This window comes from Melopsittacus undulatus, chromosome 6, assembly GCF_012275295.1.
Source record: "Melopsittacus undulatus isolate bMelUnd1 chromosome 6, bMelUnd1.mat.Z, whole genome shotgun sequence".
NCBI lineage: Eukaryota > Metazoa > Chordata > Aves > Psittaciformes > Psittaculidae > Melopsittacus > Melopsittacus undulatus.
The window spans coordinates 68,873,915-68,890,566 of NC_047532.1; the positions used below are offsets into that span (position 1 = coordinate 68,873,915).

General features: G+C 41.1%; 1 protein-coding gene across 1 annotated transcript; it reads right to left on the minus strand.

Moving 5' to 3' along the window:
- Positions 1 to 4,145: 4,145 nt before the first annotated feature.
- On the minus strand, positions 4,146 to 16,338 carry PARL (presenilin associated rhomboid like). Its single transcript, XM_005153950.3, has 10 exons — positions 16,139 to 16,338; positions 15,860 to 16,058; positions 15,581 to 15,721; positions 13,492 to 13,540; positions 11,479 to 11,574; positions 9,949 to 10,098; positions 9,435 to 9,505; positions 8,204 to 8,305; positions 6,276 to 6,373; positions 4,146 to 4,523 (listed from the first exon to the last, which is right to left on the minus strand). The coding sequence occupies exons 1-10, from the start codon at positions 16,183 to 16,185 to the stop codon at positions 4,406 to 4,408; spliced, it is 1,071 nt and encodes a 356-aa protein (XP_005154007.2). The 5' UTR covers positions 16,186 to 16,338; the 3' UTR covers positions 4,146 to 4,405.
- Between the last annotated feature and the right edge of the window lie 314 nt (positions 16,339 to 16,652).

Consider the following 16,652-nt stretch of genomic DNA (forward strand, 5'->3'; position numbering starts at 1 on the left):
AGCAAATATTTATAAAATAAGTGATCTGGATGAGAAATAGCAGCTTTGCAATGTTAATTTCCAACAGCTGTCTACAACCCCCCATCTCTCACAACACCCCACCTCTTCCTCAGTTTACATTAACAGTTTAACCACTTCACTTTTAAAATACTACCTACTGACCAAACCCCAAGCATTTGTTGTGTACCTTAATGCACAGTTCACATCATTTACTGTTTTCCAGAGGATGGAAATTGCAGCTTTTCTTTTGTACACTGAGGTTCATACCCAAACAGACCCAGCACAAACCACCAAAGCTGACAGAATTACACTGGGGATAAGTCTGAAATTTGAAACCTAGCATCTTGCATAGTAAGTGGCTACAGGCCATAATGCTCCTCCCCAGTTCACCATTCAGTGGGTTACTGCGGAAGAAGCTGGATCTGAATGGATCACTATAGGCTGTAAAAGAGTGCAGATAAACTGAGATGCCACGTATTAGAGCATCATCTATTTAACTTGACAGGTACTTTATTTTGGAATGGAATAATCTAGTTGCAAGTGGCTGTCTGATGAGATCTAATATGAAATTAATTAGGCAGTGGAACTTGAAAAGCTGAGATTTACTGCTCTGTTTCAGCTGATCAGCCTGTTACCTGTCTTTGTATTTGCACCTCAGGCTTCAGGCTAGGATTGCACTTACCCCTGGTGGGGAGGAGGGCTGGAAATGCAGGTATTAGTCTGAGGCAGAACCTCTCCTTGTCTGTTTGACCTCTCTTTGAAACACAGTTGTCAAAGGATAGAAAGAAACTCCTTTAGCAGATGATGCTGATGTCCTAAGTATCTGATCTGGCACTTGCTGGTGCTGCTGGTGGTTCTGATTCCCCCTACTCCCAGTGCCTGCTGGCTAGGTTAGGGAGAGTCAGAAATCCCAGGTAACACTTCTGGTCCCACACCGAAGTCTTGACACAGTAACATATGGGGTATTGGATGCTTCTTTTCAGTTGTTGTCTGAAAAGTCCACAGACATAGTGTTGCTTTTAAGGATACTCAGGGAGACATTTCTTAATGTTCTGCTGCATTTTGGTTTTTTTTTTCTTTTTTTCTGGAACTATTCTGCTCCATATAGCAATTCTTAAAAATAAATCAGATTTGAGAGAAATGCAGAATGCTTCAGAAATGAACTTCACAGCCATGGGAGAAAACAGAACATCCGCTTTATCATCGCTGTCACTGGCACAGTACAAATGATGCTCTGATCCTTGCTCCTAGGCCTGACTTAGCAAAATACATTGGAGGATAAATCGGATGTCTCTGCACTCCCTGTGCCTGCTGCTTCCTAGTACTGAGTTCAGCTCTGGTGCTGCATGTCTCAGAGCCCACCTACAGCAGCACCAGTGAGTGCTTTGAGCTGCTGCTCATTGTAGCTGGTAGGATGAAGCTGGCACAAGGCTACCTTGGATAGGGGATCCAGGAGACACCGGGTGAGATTAGAAACTTGTCTGCATTTAGAAGAGATTTATCGTGATTAAAAGCTGGGGGAGGGAGTAGGAATACTGCAACAGCAAGACTAAGGAAAGCCATCAAATCAGACAGCAAAGCAGCTGTTGCTGCTAGGAATGGGGGCTGAAACCTCCCGCAGACAGTTTGTTCTAATAATAAAATGAAATTCCAATAGAGCAGTTCCCTACACAGAAACAAAATACCCCTTAAACATGGCAAGGCCACAGCAGACATTCTTAGGGATTAAAAAAGGGCAAAGTATTGCATCTCTACACAATTAACCATGACTTTACACTTACTATTTCCCTTTGCAAACACTGGCTGCTGTCTCTGCCAAGTCTGCATAATCACTACATTGTATTCTTATGCACAATAACAAGCTCTTTGAAAAAGGGGAGAAAAGTCTCTTCATGTGGTTAGTTTTGTTTTAGGTGACTGGATCTTTCTGTTACTGGGTTTTATTTCTGGGTTTGTTTTTTTTTTAATTCTTCTCATTTCTTTGTTATTCAAAGGTGTGACTTAATACTGATGCCAGATTTTGCAAGAAGGGTATTTGCTTGCCAGGAATGTATTTTGTACTCTAGTGAGCTGTCACAACTCCAGGCTATTCCCTGTCTGAGTGAGTGTTGACTTCCCTATTGCAGTTTTAAAGTCATTTTGGAGCAGAGAAGATGGTTTACCTTCATACGTATGTTAAATGCCTCTAGAGTTCCTATAAATAAGGAAGATTCAGCTATCAAACAGCCTTTACAAGGTTATTAGGTCTAAAGTTAAGCTTATGCATCAGAAGTCCAGCAGAAATGCAGGAATTGCCTCTGAAGGGACAGCCTGAAAATGTGGTGTTTACCTGCACCCTTCCTGGCTTAGCAAGTCTAACAGACCACAAGTGGGGCTCCAGCCTCTGCAAGCAATACAGGGGCATGACTTTTGAAGTCTGAGGTAGGCACTGACTACTATGGTGAAGAACTTAATTGTAACCTTGGCTTATTTTTCCAGACCTGTAAAATGTAATGTCATTCAAGCTTTATGTACTGTTTCCTACATTATTATTCCCTGCTGCTTTCAACCAGGATCTCTTTAAAAAACACCCTCAGCAAACAGAGAAATGTTGAATAGACTAGGTAAGCTGTTGAGTGCATGAGAGGTAACGCAAGGAAGAAGTGGGGGGGGAATAAAAGGAAGTGAGCAAAGACAACAGATAGATAAACATTAAACAGGTCTGAGATCAACATGCAGATATTGTGAGCTATGGCTTTTGAGCTTCTTTGGAATTAAATATTCCCTTATGATAAGCCTGTTCAGTGGCTATCTTATACTGCTGAGGTGGCTGCTGTTACTGCTGCTGGCAGCAGCTTGCTGCAGGTTCGGCTGCCCTCTCTCTGCTGCAGGCAGGGCTGCACTGTGGCCGAAGCTGTAAAAACTGGCATGCTGGTCCTGAGGATTGGCTGGGTAACAGGTTACAAACAGCTAGGCAGCTTTTGGAGCGGAGCAAAGGTCTATCAGAGATTCAGACTCCTTCATTTTTCAACTGTTTAAGTCGATGGGCACTTAAGGAACAAATCCTCAAGGGCCTCATTTTTCCAAGGGGGGAAAGAAATGAGACTTGAACACTGGCCTGTGACAGTAATTGAGCTTACAGCAATTTTGTACTCCATCATTTATTCAGACTGGTGCCTTTTGCATTCTGTATTCTTTGCCCCTACAGGAAATTATTTTCTGCAAGGTACTGTTATCAAGCAGAAAGTCACAACTTGGCTTCCTACAGAAGCAACATGTTCTTTGGCAAGTCAGTCTACCTGGAATGACTAATTTGGTCTATAGGAAGGAGCTGAGGGTTTGAATGCACCAGCTCGGATCTGGGCAGACTCCTCAGCCCTTTGTAAGGGGTTTGGTAGTCATCTTTAAAAGACAAGCACAGGGTAGCAACATACCCAAAACCCAATTGTTTTTATACGTACAGTAGGAACATTGGTCAGGGTACTAACCTTTACTAGGGCACCTAATCTATTTTTGTTGTAGCTGCTTATTTAATAGACCTAGCACATTCTTAACCAGATATTAAGGTTTAAAAGTACTTAGAAAACCCTTAAAATTAGCAACATAGAATAACACTTAAAACAAAACCAAACCCAGAAAGTAACGCAGTGAAAGAATATAGAAAGCACTAGCAGTATAACTCACAGTAAAACATTCAAAACCACAGTACAAGACATTCTTCCACTGCATGTAATTATGAAAAAGATATGACTGTAGTAAATTCTAACAAGATTTGACAGCATCTTGGAAGCAGACAGAAATGAAAACCCCAAGTTGAATAAGCTGCAGCTAATAAATAGAATCATAGAATGAATAAGGCTGTACCATTAACCAGTATGTAAGCTTTGGCAAACAATCCAGTATTGTTTCATGTACTTCACGTTTAAAATCAATAGAGACCATTGGCTTATCTTAGTTAATCTTGTGAATAAGGACCACTGGACTTTACCACATTACCCTTATGTTGAGTCCAGGCTGCCTACAGCATGCCTTCCAGGAAAACACCTTATAGTGTTCAGTGGACATTAGGGAGATGCATGATTCATAAGTAAGGAAGTGAATTTTACTAAGTATTAACCAGTTGTGCCCCAGATTGAAGCTTTGTGGACAGATGATTTGGTTACTTCATTGGAAAGCCTTTTTTTAATATATATTTCTCCTTTAAAAATGTAACACAGACTATTACCTCAGAAAGCAACAGGATAAAAAGCTTTATTGTTCCACCTTTGTCAGAGTTCATTTTCTGTTGATATGCATCTTTGTAACTGAAATTTACATTAGAAACTTCAGCTCCTTAGAGGCTTCATGTGGAGTAGCAGAAAACCAATTCAATCCCACGTCTTCAAGTAATATACCACTTGGGCACAAGGAATCTCTAGGATTGGAATCAGTCAGATCTTCCACCTCCTCCCTTTCCTGTGTTCTTTGTCCTCATTTCATGCCAAGCTTTCACCAGTGGTTCTCTGTTCTTCCATATGAGCTCATGGCCATAAGTCACGTACCACCTGAGAAAAAGAAAATACTAGTTAAAACTAACAGCAACGTTTCTGTGTATCTGAGGAACAGGCTGATCACTGAAATCAGGTAACTGAAATGCCTGTAGGCATTTCTAATTCTAGAAAATACAGGAGACAAGAAAAACCAAGGCAGAAAGAGCACCACTCTTGGAAAGTGGCAGTGGCAGGTAAGCCACTTGTTCTCACGACTCATAATAATTAACTTTTGTGTTCTTGCTTGTCTCAGTCCTGAGAATGACTGGTTTTCATGCCTTTAATTTCATGCTCTCATGATTTCTACTTAAGAGACTGTCAACACAGTCTCTGTTGCTTATGCTAATATTTACTGACAACACCAAGTAAATTTTTCTCACATGTAAATACAACTACCCCGTAATTAACAGCCACATTTCATTCAAAACATTTTCTTCTATACAAATCTAAATGAGGACTTAATCTATCCAAGTGTTTTAGCTTGACTGATATTCATAGAGAATTATATATCTTGATATATGAATAGCAACATAAGTGATTCAGCAAGGGAGGTTATGGTGGAGAGGAGAGGTGGGAGGGGAAGCAACTGCATGGAAATAGGTTGAAGGTTCTTCCACAAGTCTAACTTCACATCCGAGTTTTGAATATCAATTTTCCATCAGCCAGTACTGGGTAAACAGGCCATTCCTATAAATCATGTATCTTCTTTCCAAAGCAGACAGTTGTCTGTGAGGTGATGTATAAAAAATACTTTGTCTATTCAACATACATGCTAAATAGAAGCCCTGATTTAGGATGAAGAAACCAAAATGATCACGGAGTAGAACATATAGGTAAAATATGTCTTGTCTTCCTCACCTTGTTGACTCAAGACAATTTTTATTGCAACTGCTATCCTAATATGTGAATCTACAAGCTGATACAGATATATCATGGCAGAAAGTAGTTATGGATCAGCAAGACAACATCAGATGCAGTTGTGATGCCAGAGAAGGGGAGAAAAGGTGACTGCAGCACAACTCAATAGCAAAGAAATGCAAAACAGTTTGCGGACTAAAATGAAGTGTTCCCCACCTGTTCTTTGCCTGGCCTAGTTAAACCTCAGGTAGGCTTTTAAAATGTCTACATAAATGTTTAAAAATGCTCTTAGCTACAAGTGTGCAAATTAAGACAACACTGCAATCAGGCAGAAGGAAAAACTCATTAGGTAATGTAGTTCAAACATGGAACAATGCAGAACTGTTTCCTACAAGCTTGTTTCTGACAGTTCTTCCCAATTTGGAAGGCTCCACACAAAGACAATGCAGCAACACTGAGAGGCTGCTCAGAGGAATTTGGCCTGAGCTTATAGCAACTCTGGAGCTCTAAATTGGTAATTAAAGGAAAAAGACTTGGACAAAATTTTTTTCTAGTTCTTTAATTCTGAAGTTATTTTAATTTGTCCATGCTGTGTTTTGTGAGAATCTTTTCTGCCTTGTGACTCTCTTCAATGTGCTGGGGAGAGCAGGACAGAGGCAACCAGGCCAGGTTACGGTGACAGGACAATCTGACATCTAATCTACCATTCTAAGTCAGTTCAGCTCAATGCTTTCAGTTCTATGCATCAACTGACAGCATTTTCTACACTATTCTATAATACTCAAGGATAACAGCGAGTTGTCTTCAATGCTGCTTAAGACAATCTTCAAAGAAAGAGAGAAAAGAAGAAGGAGAAAAAATAGGATGAATTTAAATATGAAACAAACAGAAGATAGTAAATAGACTTACATCCCAAAGAGGGCTCCCCCAAGATGTGCAGCATGGTCAAAAAGTCTCCAGCCTAGAGCAAGTCCTGCAGAGTCAAATGCTATTATGGCTTTCAGTGCCTGGAAAGGAACAGAACGTGGTATGGACAGATCAGTCACAGTATAAAATGGGCACTGATTAACAGAATTTCCTATTTGGCATAGCAAAAATTTGGGACCAAAAAACATTCCATGAATTTTATATCAAAGCAATTACTGTAAAAAAACACCTTCCCTCTCTTCCCCTTCACCCAACAAAACCTAAACCAAATTGTTTTAAAACAGACTCAGTTCTTAGCTGTACGGTCCTGTCAAAATACAGACATGAGTGGCTGCAGAACAGTACCAGGTAGGAATGTGCCCTTTCAAATACTCTGTCTCTTCCAATCTTCACTTCTAAAGCTATGCATACATTCCAAACTCAAGTCAGAAGTTACTTAATTACTTGAAAGACAGCACAACCACAAAATACATAATAGCAGCATCCTCATTCACCAGTTCTGACATAGCTTAGATTTATATGCATCTGATCTCCCAAACACAACCCTTCAGTGGACAGAACATATGGGGCAGCATCCCTGTCATCTAATATAAACTGGTCATCACACTTTCGTAATGACAAACCTCTTGGAAGGTAGAAAATGAGGATGACTTTGAACAACTCTGTAGCCAGAAAGAGCATAAGCAATGGTGCAGCATCCTCAGGAGACATAAACCACCGTAACTGTAATTATGCAAAATTTTACTAAGTGCCTCATTCCAAAAAGACCAACAGATTTAATGTTACGATGAGATGTCACTTTAAGCAGGATTTCTTTCCTTAAGTGTGTGTCTTAGAATAGCAGCTCTATTGCTACATTGGCTTATTTTAAAAACCAATTACAGTATATGTGAGGTAGCCCGAGTATCTAAACCTAGTACGTAAGGTTTCCAAAATGCAATTATATAGTAAGGCTAAAATCATTCCAACATTTACACTGCAGCAGCCAATGCTGCTCTTGTTTTACTGTTGCAGTAAGTACTTCCTCATGGCAATGTTCTCTATGGCTCTGCCAATATTTCTATCCTGGCCATCTTTCTAAGGACAGATGCAACTAAAAGATAGCAGCAAAATTCCCAGGTCCTCTCAAGCAGATGTGCAAGAAAACCAGGAAGACTGCATCTAAGAACACTTGTTTAAATCTGTAAGCTTCACTTCCCCAAAATACTAAATCGCACTATCTTGAAACAACAAAGTTTTAACTGCTTTAAGTACAACAGCAGAACAACTTTAAGCAGTGGATCAAAGGTGATTAACTCATTAAAGCAGCTCAAGATGCACATGAGCAGCTTTTCTTAAATGGGGCAGTGGATGTGCTTGAAAGAATTTAATGAAACAAACGGGTCCTAGTGTTACACATGAAGAAAAGCCTCAACAGTGTACCAAACCATTCTAGGAAAAGATGGTACCCAAATGAGGAGGCAGGTATTCCTCCAGGATTGGAATGCTTTTTCCCTTGAGAAGTGACATTCTGTTTCTCCCATCCTGATATTCTTTCTTCAAAAAGAGCGTATCAGTATTGGATTACCTGTAAAAAGTGCTGCTATAAAAATGTGTATGCAGATGTATGCACACCTCCTCAGACAGGTGAACCAAGTCCCTCCTTAATTCTTTCACCTCTTTGTATCAGATTTAAAACACACCTATGGAGGGTGGAATTTAGGGCAATTCTCAAGTCACTACACACTTGTGCAATGATTGTGCTAGACTGCAACAATTCAGTCTCCAGGACTTCCATGACCTGTATTCGCTTTGAAAACAAATTTAACAGCTTAGAAACACAAATGACAGACACATGTGCAGAGGAGATAGAGAGGATATGGGGAAAAGGTTTTAAGAGCAGAAATGATTTAAAGTTCAAAGGAACTTACGCTTCCTGCTGTAAATGTGAACATTGGAAGAAATATGATGGCAAGTTTTGCTTCTGGCATCTTTGTACATACGGCTGCAAGGACAGTCATTATAGCTCCTGACTGCAAATACATTAAAATACATGACACTAAGCAGAGATGTTACATAAGGAAAAATTTCTCTATTTTCCCTTGGGCTTTTATTTTCAAATGCAGCCCAATTTTTAAGATAACAAATTATGTTAATGTGCTTTTTCTCCCAGTAAAGCCTAGAAATTTAACACATATTAATCAAACACAGATATCTCGAATGAAGGGAATCATTCTGAAGCTTGTACCAAAACAAGGAAAATAACAGATGGACAGGGACAAAAAAGCTTTTGTCAATGAAATGAGTAATTCCCTGGTCTCTACTAAACTGACCATGGGCTTTTTGTATCCATGAAATATCTCAATGGAAAGGCTGTGAATACAGTAAAGTAATGCAATGTGTAGCAATTTCAGTAAGTTCAGATCAGTAAAACTAATGTGACGTTAACTTGCTCCAGATATAGCTTATTCATAAGATAAAGGGACAATGCACAGACAGCACTGCCAAAATTCTAACTCTGTGACAGTTCAACACCTGTTTTTCCATTCCCATTGAAAAATAAGATCGACTTGTGGCTTTTATCAACATTATTTAGTAAAGTAAGTTAAGAAGCCTTTAAGACTTGGCAAATAGCTAGGTTCACCTCAAACTTATAGCGAGTTAATACTTGTAAAGAACAGACAACCACAACACCTCCTCAGCCTGTCTCATTTCTGTGAGACTTTTGGCAGGAGTGCTGCCCTTTCTGTATAGCATGTCTGACAGCTTCCACTATCAACACATGCTGATTTTGACTGTCTGATTACATTGTCTCTGTTTTCAATTAGAGAAGAATGATACACAATTAATGAAATAATACTTATGAAATAAGTTAATAAAACTGAACTACCTGCTCAGTGACAAGAAGTCCTGCTGCTAAGTACTCATTTACAAGCATTAAGTGGCATTAGTTCTGGGCTTCTGCTGCAACAGTTAACATATTTGAAGAACTGGCACGTTCTTGCACAGGAATCACTGCCTGGTTACTTGGTTTTGGTAAACCTTCCTAGTTTCTATTATCCCAAATATATTCTTGGGTTTTAAGCAGGTTAAAGAATACAGCAGGCTTTGAAAGTGGCTTCAGAAACCATTATAAGGTCTCCCATATGCTGAGATACTTACAGCTCCAAGTGATGGTTCAAACCTTCCAGTGGCCATTTTAGCAACATAACTGACAAAAGTGGAGATAACCCCTAGAAAGGAAAAATTACTGTTGGAAACAATGCAAGCAATGCAGGCAAGCATCAGAAAGTACAACAATATTACCCCAACACCTCCCTAAAGAAGCTAGTGTAGGTGATGCGGGATTCCTTGTTTGGTGGTGGTGGCTGTTTTGTTTTTTAAAACATCAATTGTCATCTTTTCCCACTAAACTCTCATAAGTCTGTATTAAGCTATTTTATTTTGGTAGCTAAGGATGAATTAAAACCAGCTACCTGTATTTTCATGGTATCTTAAATCTAAATATCCTAACCCATCAAAATTCTGTATCACAGCAGATAAGTAGCACTGTTAGTATAAAGCAATATGTGGGACTGAACAATAGCCAACTATCATACATCTGTTACCACGCACACACTTCAGTTGCATGAATACATATTTAAAGTGTTGTGAATATATATCTATTTAACATTACCAGCAGAAAGATATACTGCAATGAACTGCTCGCATCCCAGAAGAGAGACAATGCTGCTGGAAAAGCTCCATAAAACATACATATTTGCTGCCATGTGGAACAGAGAAAAGTGACTAAATGTAGAAAGCAGCATGGGAGAACACAGGGCTCCTACAAGAGAAAAAACAATGCAAGAAAAAGTCAGGGTTTTAATATGCTTCAACTTACATGTCATACAGAATAGACTTTTATCAAGACATACTACAGGCTAATAATGCTTTGAATTCTCAAATACATCCTATGTAACAAACCCAGAAATGTAAAATATTTCAAACTCCACGTAATACCTCTGAAAGGGACAACACGTACCCCAGAGATGTACAAACTGTACGAACAGCTCCTTTAGAAAGTCTTTATTACTTACTGGGGAATGTTTCATATAAAACATTTACCTTATGACACATCTCCTATGCTTTGGAAAGAAGAAATTTTTATATATGTATATAGCGAAAGACTTTCAATGTCTTTTATGAGCAACTACCTAAACTTATTTTGCTACAGAGATGGGCTCGAAGAAAAGCCAGTTTTCCTCTGAAAACAAGCTACTAGCTCTCCTCACTGAAACAGCAGCCTTGAAAGTGCAACAAAGTGACAATTAGCAGGTCTGAAGGTCAGCATTATTTAAAATAGGAGTGTTTAGAGTGACTGATGCTCAGCTCTGGATACCAGCTTTTAGCTTTGGGATGTCTGTGGGGAATTGGCTGAGTTTCCACTTTTTCAGCAGAAATTTAGAGGACAACTAAGCAGAAAGTACTCTCCTAATGCATACCTGTCTCATCCTTTTCATTCTGTTCTCTACCAACTAATTGTTCTACATTAAATACCAGTAACTTACTTTCCTTAACCTGTTACAAATATTTCACATACAGTGAAAGCCAAATTTGCAAGTTTGTTAGGGTTTTGTTATGTGACTCAAAGCACAGCTTTGAAACAAGGACTCTGTACATGACATACAGACTAACACTTGTCTATTGATGGAAGTGCACATGCATGTGACTGACGACTTCTATCTGCATCCCACAGAATATTAAAGGGCTGTGGGGATTACACTTGAGTCTATTTTTTGAATGGCATTGCATAGTACAATTTATTTTGCTCCTTCCCAAAGAGTGGCATGATTTGCATTCTGTTGTACAGCTTGACATCACTGGGAGAAGTGCTGTATCTATATCCTATCTTCACCTTTACAAAGACAGGAGCTGCATCCTACTAAACGCAGCAAAAGGCCAGACAGCAGGCAACAGTTTTGACATTACAATATTTAGAAAAGCACCAGTGTTTTCTTTGTTGTTAAAAATGAGATGTATTACTTCTTTTTTCCCCTCAAACCATGTCCTGTGTAGACAGAATGATGTGTTTGGGCATGACTGAGATGGTTTGTGGGTGGTGGAGCTACAAGTAAGCCATGCACCAGCTGAAGCTTCCGCAGTACGATTGGAGGTTCTATTACAGCACAGTGTAGAAAAGTCACCCAAATTACTATTCACTTACTGGAGGATGGATCTGAGGTGAAGTATGTAAACATAAAACGTCGCATACCAGGCAGCCTCCATAAACAGAATACAAAGACATTTGCAGCTATAATACCTATTAAGAGGAGGGGAAGAAAAGTATAAAGCAAATGATGAGTGTAATACACCATAATGCTGACTGTAAGCAAGCATTCAAAAGTACACTTACAAGAAACATACTTTTTCTTCACTATTCCATTTAAAGCAGTATCCACTTCTTAACTTTAGAAAAGGCAAATTCTGAAAGCTACGTTTATCAAGTGGAAGTCTTTTAGAAATATGACACTTAATTGCAACTGTTTAAACATACAGTGTAATGAATACATCAGTCCAGAAAATCTGTACTGGAGACACACAAGTTACAACTTCAAATACAGAGCCCAAGAAACAAGAGCCAGATTAAGAGGTCCCATTTCTTGCCTCTCTGGTGGCATTTGGACATAAGCAGCTAATCTGCTGCACAGCAGGATGCAGATTTAACCACACACAGAGGGAAAAAGACTAGGGGAGCCACAGAAACATGCAGTATACATCCCATCCAATTTGGGGGAAGCTTTGTTTTGAGGGAATTGTAAAAATACTGTTTAAAGATCAAGCATAAGAAGTTGAGTTGGTATTTCTAAGGCAGATAGTTTTTTACTACACAGATATTTATTGTGATCTTTATTTTAAATAAAAACGTAAATTATTAGAAACATAATGATACAAATTCATTGTTTCTTGGTTAAAGTACCTTCTCTATGTCTATCCAAGTGTTTAGGTATTTAAAATGTTTTGTAACTGCTAGAAACATTAAAGGGGAACATAGTAATAATGCTTTTACATAATGGTAAATGTCACATCATTATTATATTTGAAGCTTGCAACAAACTGTAGGAACTGTGAAAAACTGTAAGTCCTAGAACCAAAACGTCAATAGATCTCTGATTTTGCTACTCTGTCCTATTATGCCACACTCTTCTTAGAGGAAGTGTTTTCCCTGCATGCTAAACCAAGGTGTTACAGTACTGTCAACTATTTCAGGATAGCAAGCCAAATCTTGCTATAGTAATCAAGGGTAAGTGTCTGAACGGGTTAGAATCCACCAACTTAAATTTGTATTGCTTGTTAGATCACCCAGAACTACTCTAGAAACTACAGAATGGTATCTTCACCAACCCTGCCCCAGTAAGTATTTGTATCTGTATCCTGACTTGCACATTGAAAAACATTTCAAAACATCATACAAAACTTGTGACAGCACTTACTAATTGAGGGCCTGGGATTATTTTTGCCCAAGACATTCAGCACTTACGCGATCTGTTCTTAGGCTGGGCATCAACTCTGCAAAGAGTTAGTAAGTTGTCTGAATATTTTTTTTCTACAATGTTTTTATCGAAAAGTAAATGACACAGATATAGCATTTAAGTAGCCTTATGCTAACAAGTAAATACAGTAAATACTTAGTAGAATATGTAACAATGGATATGGCTCAGCTACTTTACTGGCCTTTGAATCAAGTTCTTGTCAATTTCTCACCACACATGACATTTACCTTGGGGATTTCAAGCGCTGTTAGGCCAAGCAATCAAAACTACATCATAACCAAAGGAAAGCGCACAAGGTGTTTTTTGTTATTTTACATGCATCATGCTGCAAACAAGAAACAACTATTATGGAATTTTATTTCTACATATCAGTGGAATATATACGTCCTTTCCATCTAAAAACATCTGTTGTTTTTCACAGTTCCTGAGAAAAATGTTGTCGGCAGAGAATTCCAGCTAATCCTCCGCACTCTCACACTGATGCATAGGAATTTTTTTAATGCATCCAAAAAATAGGTTGTGTGAAGGAAGTGTAGCAGACATAGTGTGTGTGCAGGTGTAAGTTTACACATGCTTTGTGCCTAACAACCTAAACATGGCGTGAAAGGCACCTATTTTAACATACTGTACCTGTTTGCCACATTTCTCTTCCTGCGAATGTCTAATACCTGTAAGCTAACACAAACCTGTCACAGTCCGCTGACCCTCAGTCAGGCTATTCCACCAGCTGTTAACCTGAAACAGAACCATTGTACATCAGTGCCACTGTGAACTACTTGCCATTTCAAAACCAGTCATTAAGGTTCTACTTTGTTAAGAACGGAATGTATTTGCTTGAAATCTGTTAGGTAAATCAGTTTCAAACTTTACTTCTGATTGGTTCAGCTTTTCAAGTTGGCATTTCCTTGCTCATCTATACTCCTCATAAAACAACTCGTCGTAGCTGAAGGGTTTCTTCAAAAAGAAAGAAGTTATATCCTTTTCCACAACTCTGGGGGTTTACCTCTGCTTGTACTCAATTCGGATCTAGCCCATAATGCTTACTTTAGCAGATTAGCCAAAGTTAGCATAAATCCTGCCTTAACCTCACCCAAATGCTGACTAACATCATACCACCCACCTTTGAGAGATCCCACTTTTGTGCCAGGTCACTTTTGCAGAGGTGGCTCACAAGATGTGGAATCCATTCCCCCTTGCGTCCAGCTCACCCAGCCCTCCTCCAAGTTTAAAACCCCTGAAAAAGTTTATTTTGAGCGCAGTCAGCCCACAGACAAGTTTCATCCCCCTTTCCCTTCCTCAGCTTTCAGAATCATTGTTGGACAAATACTGATAGCTCAGTGACGTTCCAACCATATTGATGGGGATGTCATATAAACTATCTGTAGGTTGGAGGGATTGGGAAATAATGCTGTATGAAACAATTCATTATTTGATATCAAAGTAGCAATTTCATTGCATTTTTATGTTTGATTCTCTCACCCAGGATAGAGATTCCCATATTTCCTACAAAGTTCTTGTGTTTAAAAACACTAAACAAACATGCTTTTTCTAAAACACTGGAAATATATGCCCTTAGAAGCTATTGGGAGATCCTGAGCTTTTAGAAGTAGGACTTCCCAGCTGAAGATGGGGACTGGGAATTTAAGCCTATTAACAACAGGGCAGTTTTGATTTATTTTTTGGATAGCTAATCACATCTTCCCCTTCAGGTTTTACAATTCTTAATATTTTAAGTGGCAATCACAATTTCACCTGCAGTTGATACATATACACCAAGCAACACAGCATGCTGCGCTAGGATTGGCTAGGATATAAGTTCATTTTCTTTACAGCAGCTTATACATAGTGCTGTGTTTTAGGTTTTTGACCAAAATGGTCCTGATAACACATTAACGTTTTCCCTTTTGCTAACAGTGTTTGCACAGCACCAAAACCTTTTCCATTTCTCATTCTGCCCCTGCAGTGAATATACTGGGAATGCACAACAGGCTGGGAAGGGGCACAACCAGGCAGATGACCCGAACTGACCAAAGTGATATTCCCTAACATATAATGTCATGCTCATAAAAAAACCCAACATATGTATATTTTCTTTAGTTTTAAATACACTCAATTCAAAACTAAACGACTGATATTTTCAGGATGTCAGCTAAATTTGTAACAAGTCTCACAGCACACATGATGTTCTTAATGCCCAAACTCCAAAGTATTTGCATGTAAATGTCAGTTGTTATAAAGGAAAAAAAGCCCTCTAAACCCTCACATTTGTGAAGCAAAGGCTGAAAATATAAATGCATTTCCGAAGCCAGAGCATTCAAAAGAAATCTTATGCTTAAGGTTCAGAATTTAGCTCTGTCCGCTTTGGGAACTCGTGTTCACTTTTGAGAATACTCAGACACAGAGTAATTCTTTTATACAGTGAAAAAATACAAGTTTTACCTAGTTTAGACATACAAACTATTACTCCGAACCTCTCCACCCCACATTTCAGGGTGAAGATGGCATTTTTCTCCAAGAGCACTTGCTGAAGTGGTACTGTGTGTTACAGTGGGTTATAGTGTCCCAGAGCTAATTCCATCAGTTTTTCGTGTAAGGAAATGTATCTCCTGTAATTTGACAAGAACCTACTATTTCCCCAAGTGACTTGTCCTGTTTGTCCCCATCTGCATGTGCTGTACAAACGGTGCTGCAGATGCGCCTACACCGGAGGGCTGTGCTCTGTGCTGCGGCCGGGACCCACCTGCGTGCGGCCAGGTACCTGTAGGTACCGCGTACCTGCTTCCTGAAGTCGCCCCTCTTCTGCGGCCGCATTCTATCGAGCCAGTCTGCTCGGGCTCCCTCAAAATAGTTCTGGACCCGCGACCTGAGCGACTCATACTGCCAGATGGCGGCGGATCCGAAGGCAGAGCCTGTGAACTGGGCGATAAAGTCCGAATGAACGCACCGTCCCGTGGCTTCGCCCCGAGCAATGGGAACGAAGGCACGGCGAACACAGGGCACCCAGCCGCTCCGGCTCCCCGAACACGGCACCCCCGGCCCGGAGCTGCCACTCACCCCCACGGCGAACAGGAACGGCTTGACGAGGCGGCGTGCAGAGGGGTGTCCGGCGCGGGACGGCGGCGGCGGCGGGCAGAGGCTGCGGCGGCGGGCCGGCGGGCCTGGCCGCGCCTCGGCGGCGGTGACAGCCGGGGGCTCCTCGGGCCGCGGCCTCTCCCGGCGGAAGCCCTGCCGCTGCTCCAGCAGCACCGTTAGCCTGCGGGGCAAAAGACGCGGACCATCAGCACCGCCGCGACCGCCCGCCCCGCTCCGCTCCCCGGCCCGGCCTGCGGGTACCTGTGCGGCCGCGGGCCCCAGGCGTGGGCCCAACACCGCCACGCCATGTTGGGCGCCTCCAGCCCGCCAAGCTGTTCCGGCGCAAGCGGAAGCTATGTTGAGGCTCTGTGCTGGGTGCCCGGCAGGACAGCCGCTCGGTCAGCTCCCGGGACCGGTGCGCACGGTGGGTACCGTGCCCTGGGGGCATGCCCGGCAGCGCTGCTGCTGCTGACAGCCGGGACGGGAGTGCCCACGTCCTGCCCCGCCCGCCATGTCGGGAGGGTCGCCCGGCTCTGCCTTGCCATAGCGGGCGTGGCGCTGAGGCCGCCATGATGCGTGTGGCAGCTGCTTTACCTCCTGGGTCTCCTTGGCGAGCACTGTGCGCTTGAGCCCAGAAACCACCCGTGTGCTGGGCTGCATCCACAGAGCGGGAGCAGCAGCAGGTTAAGGGAGGGGATTCTTCCCCTCTGGCTCACTCTGGTGAGACCTCCCCCTGCAGTCCTGATCCAGATCTGGGGCAACAGCACAACAGGGA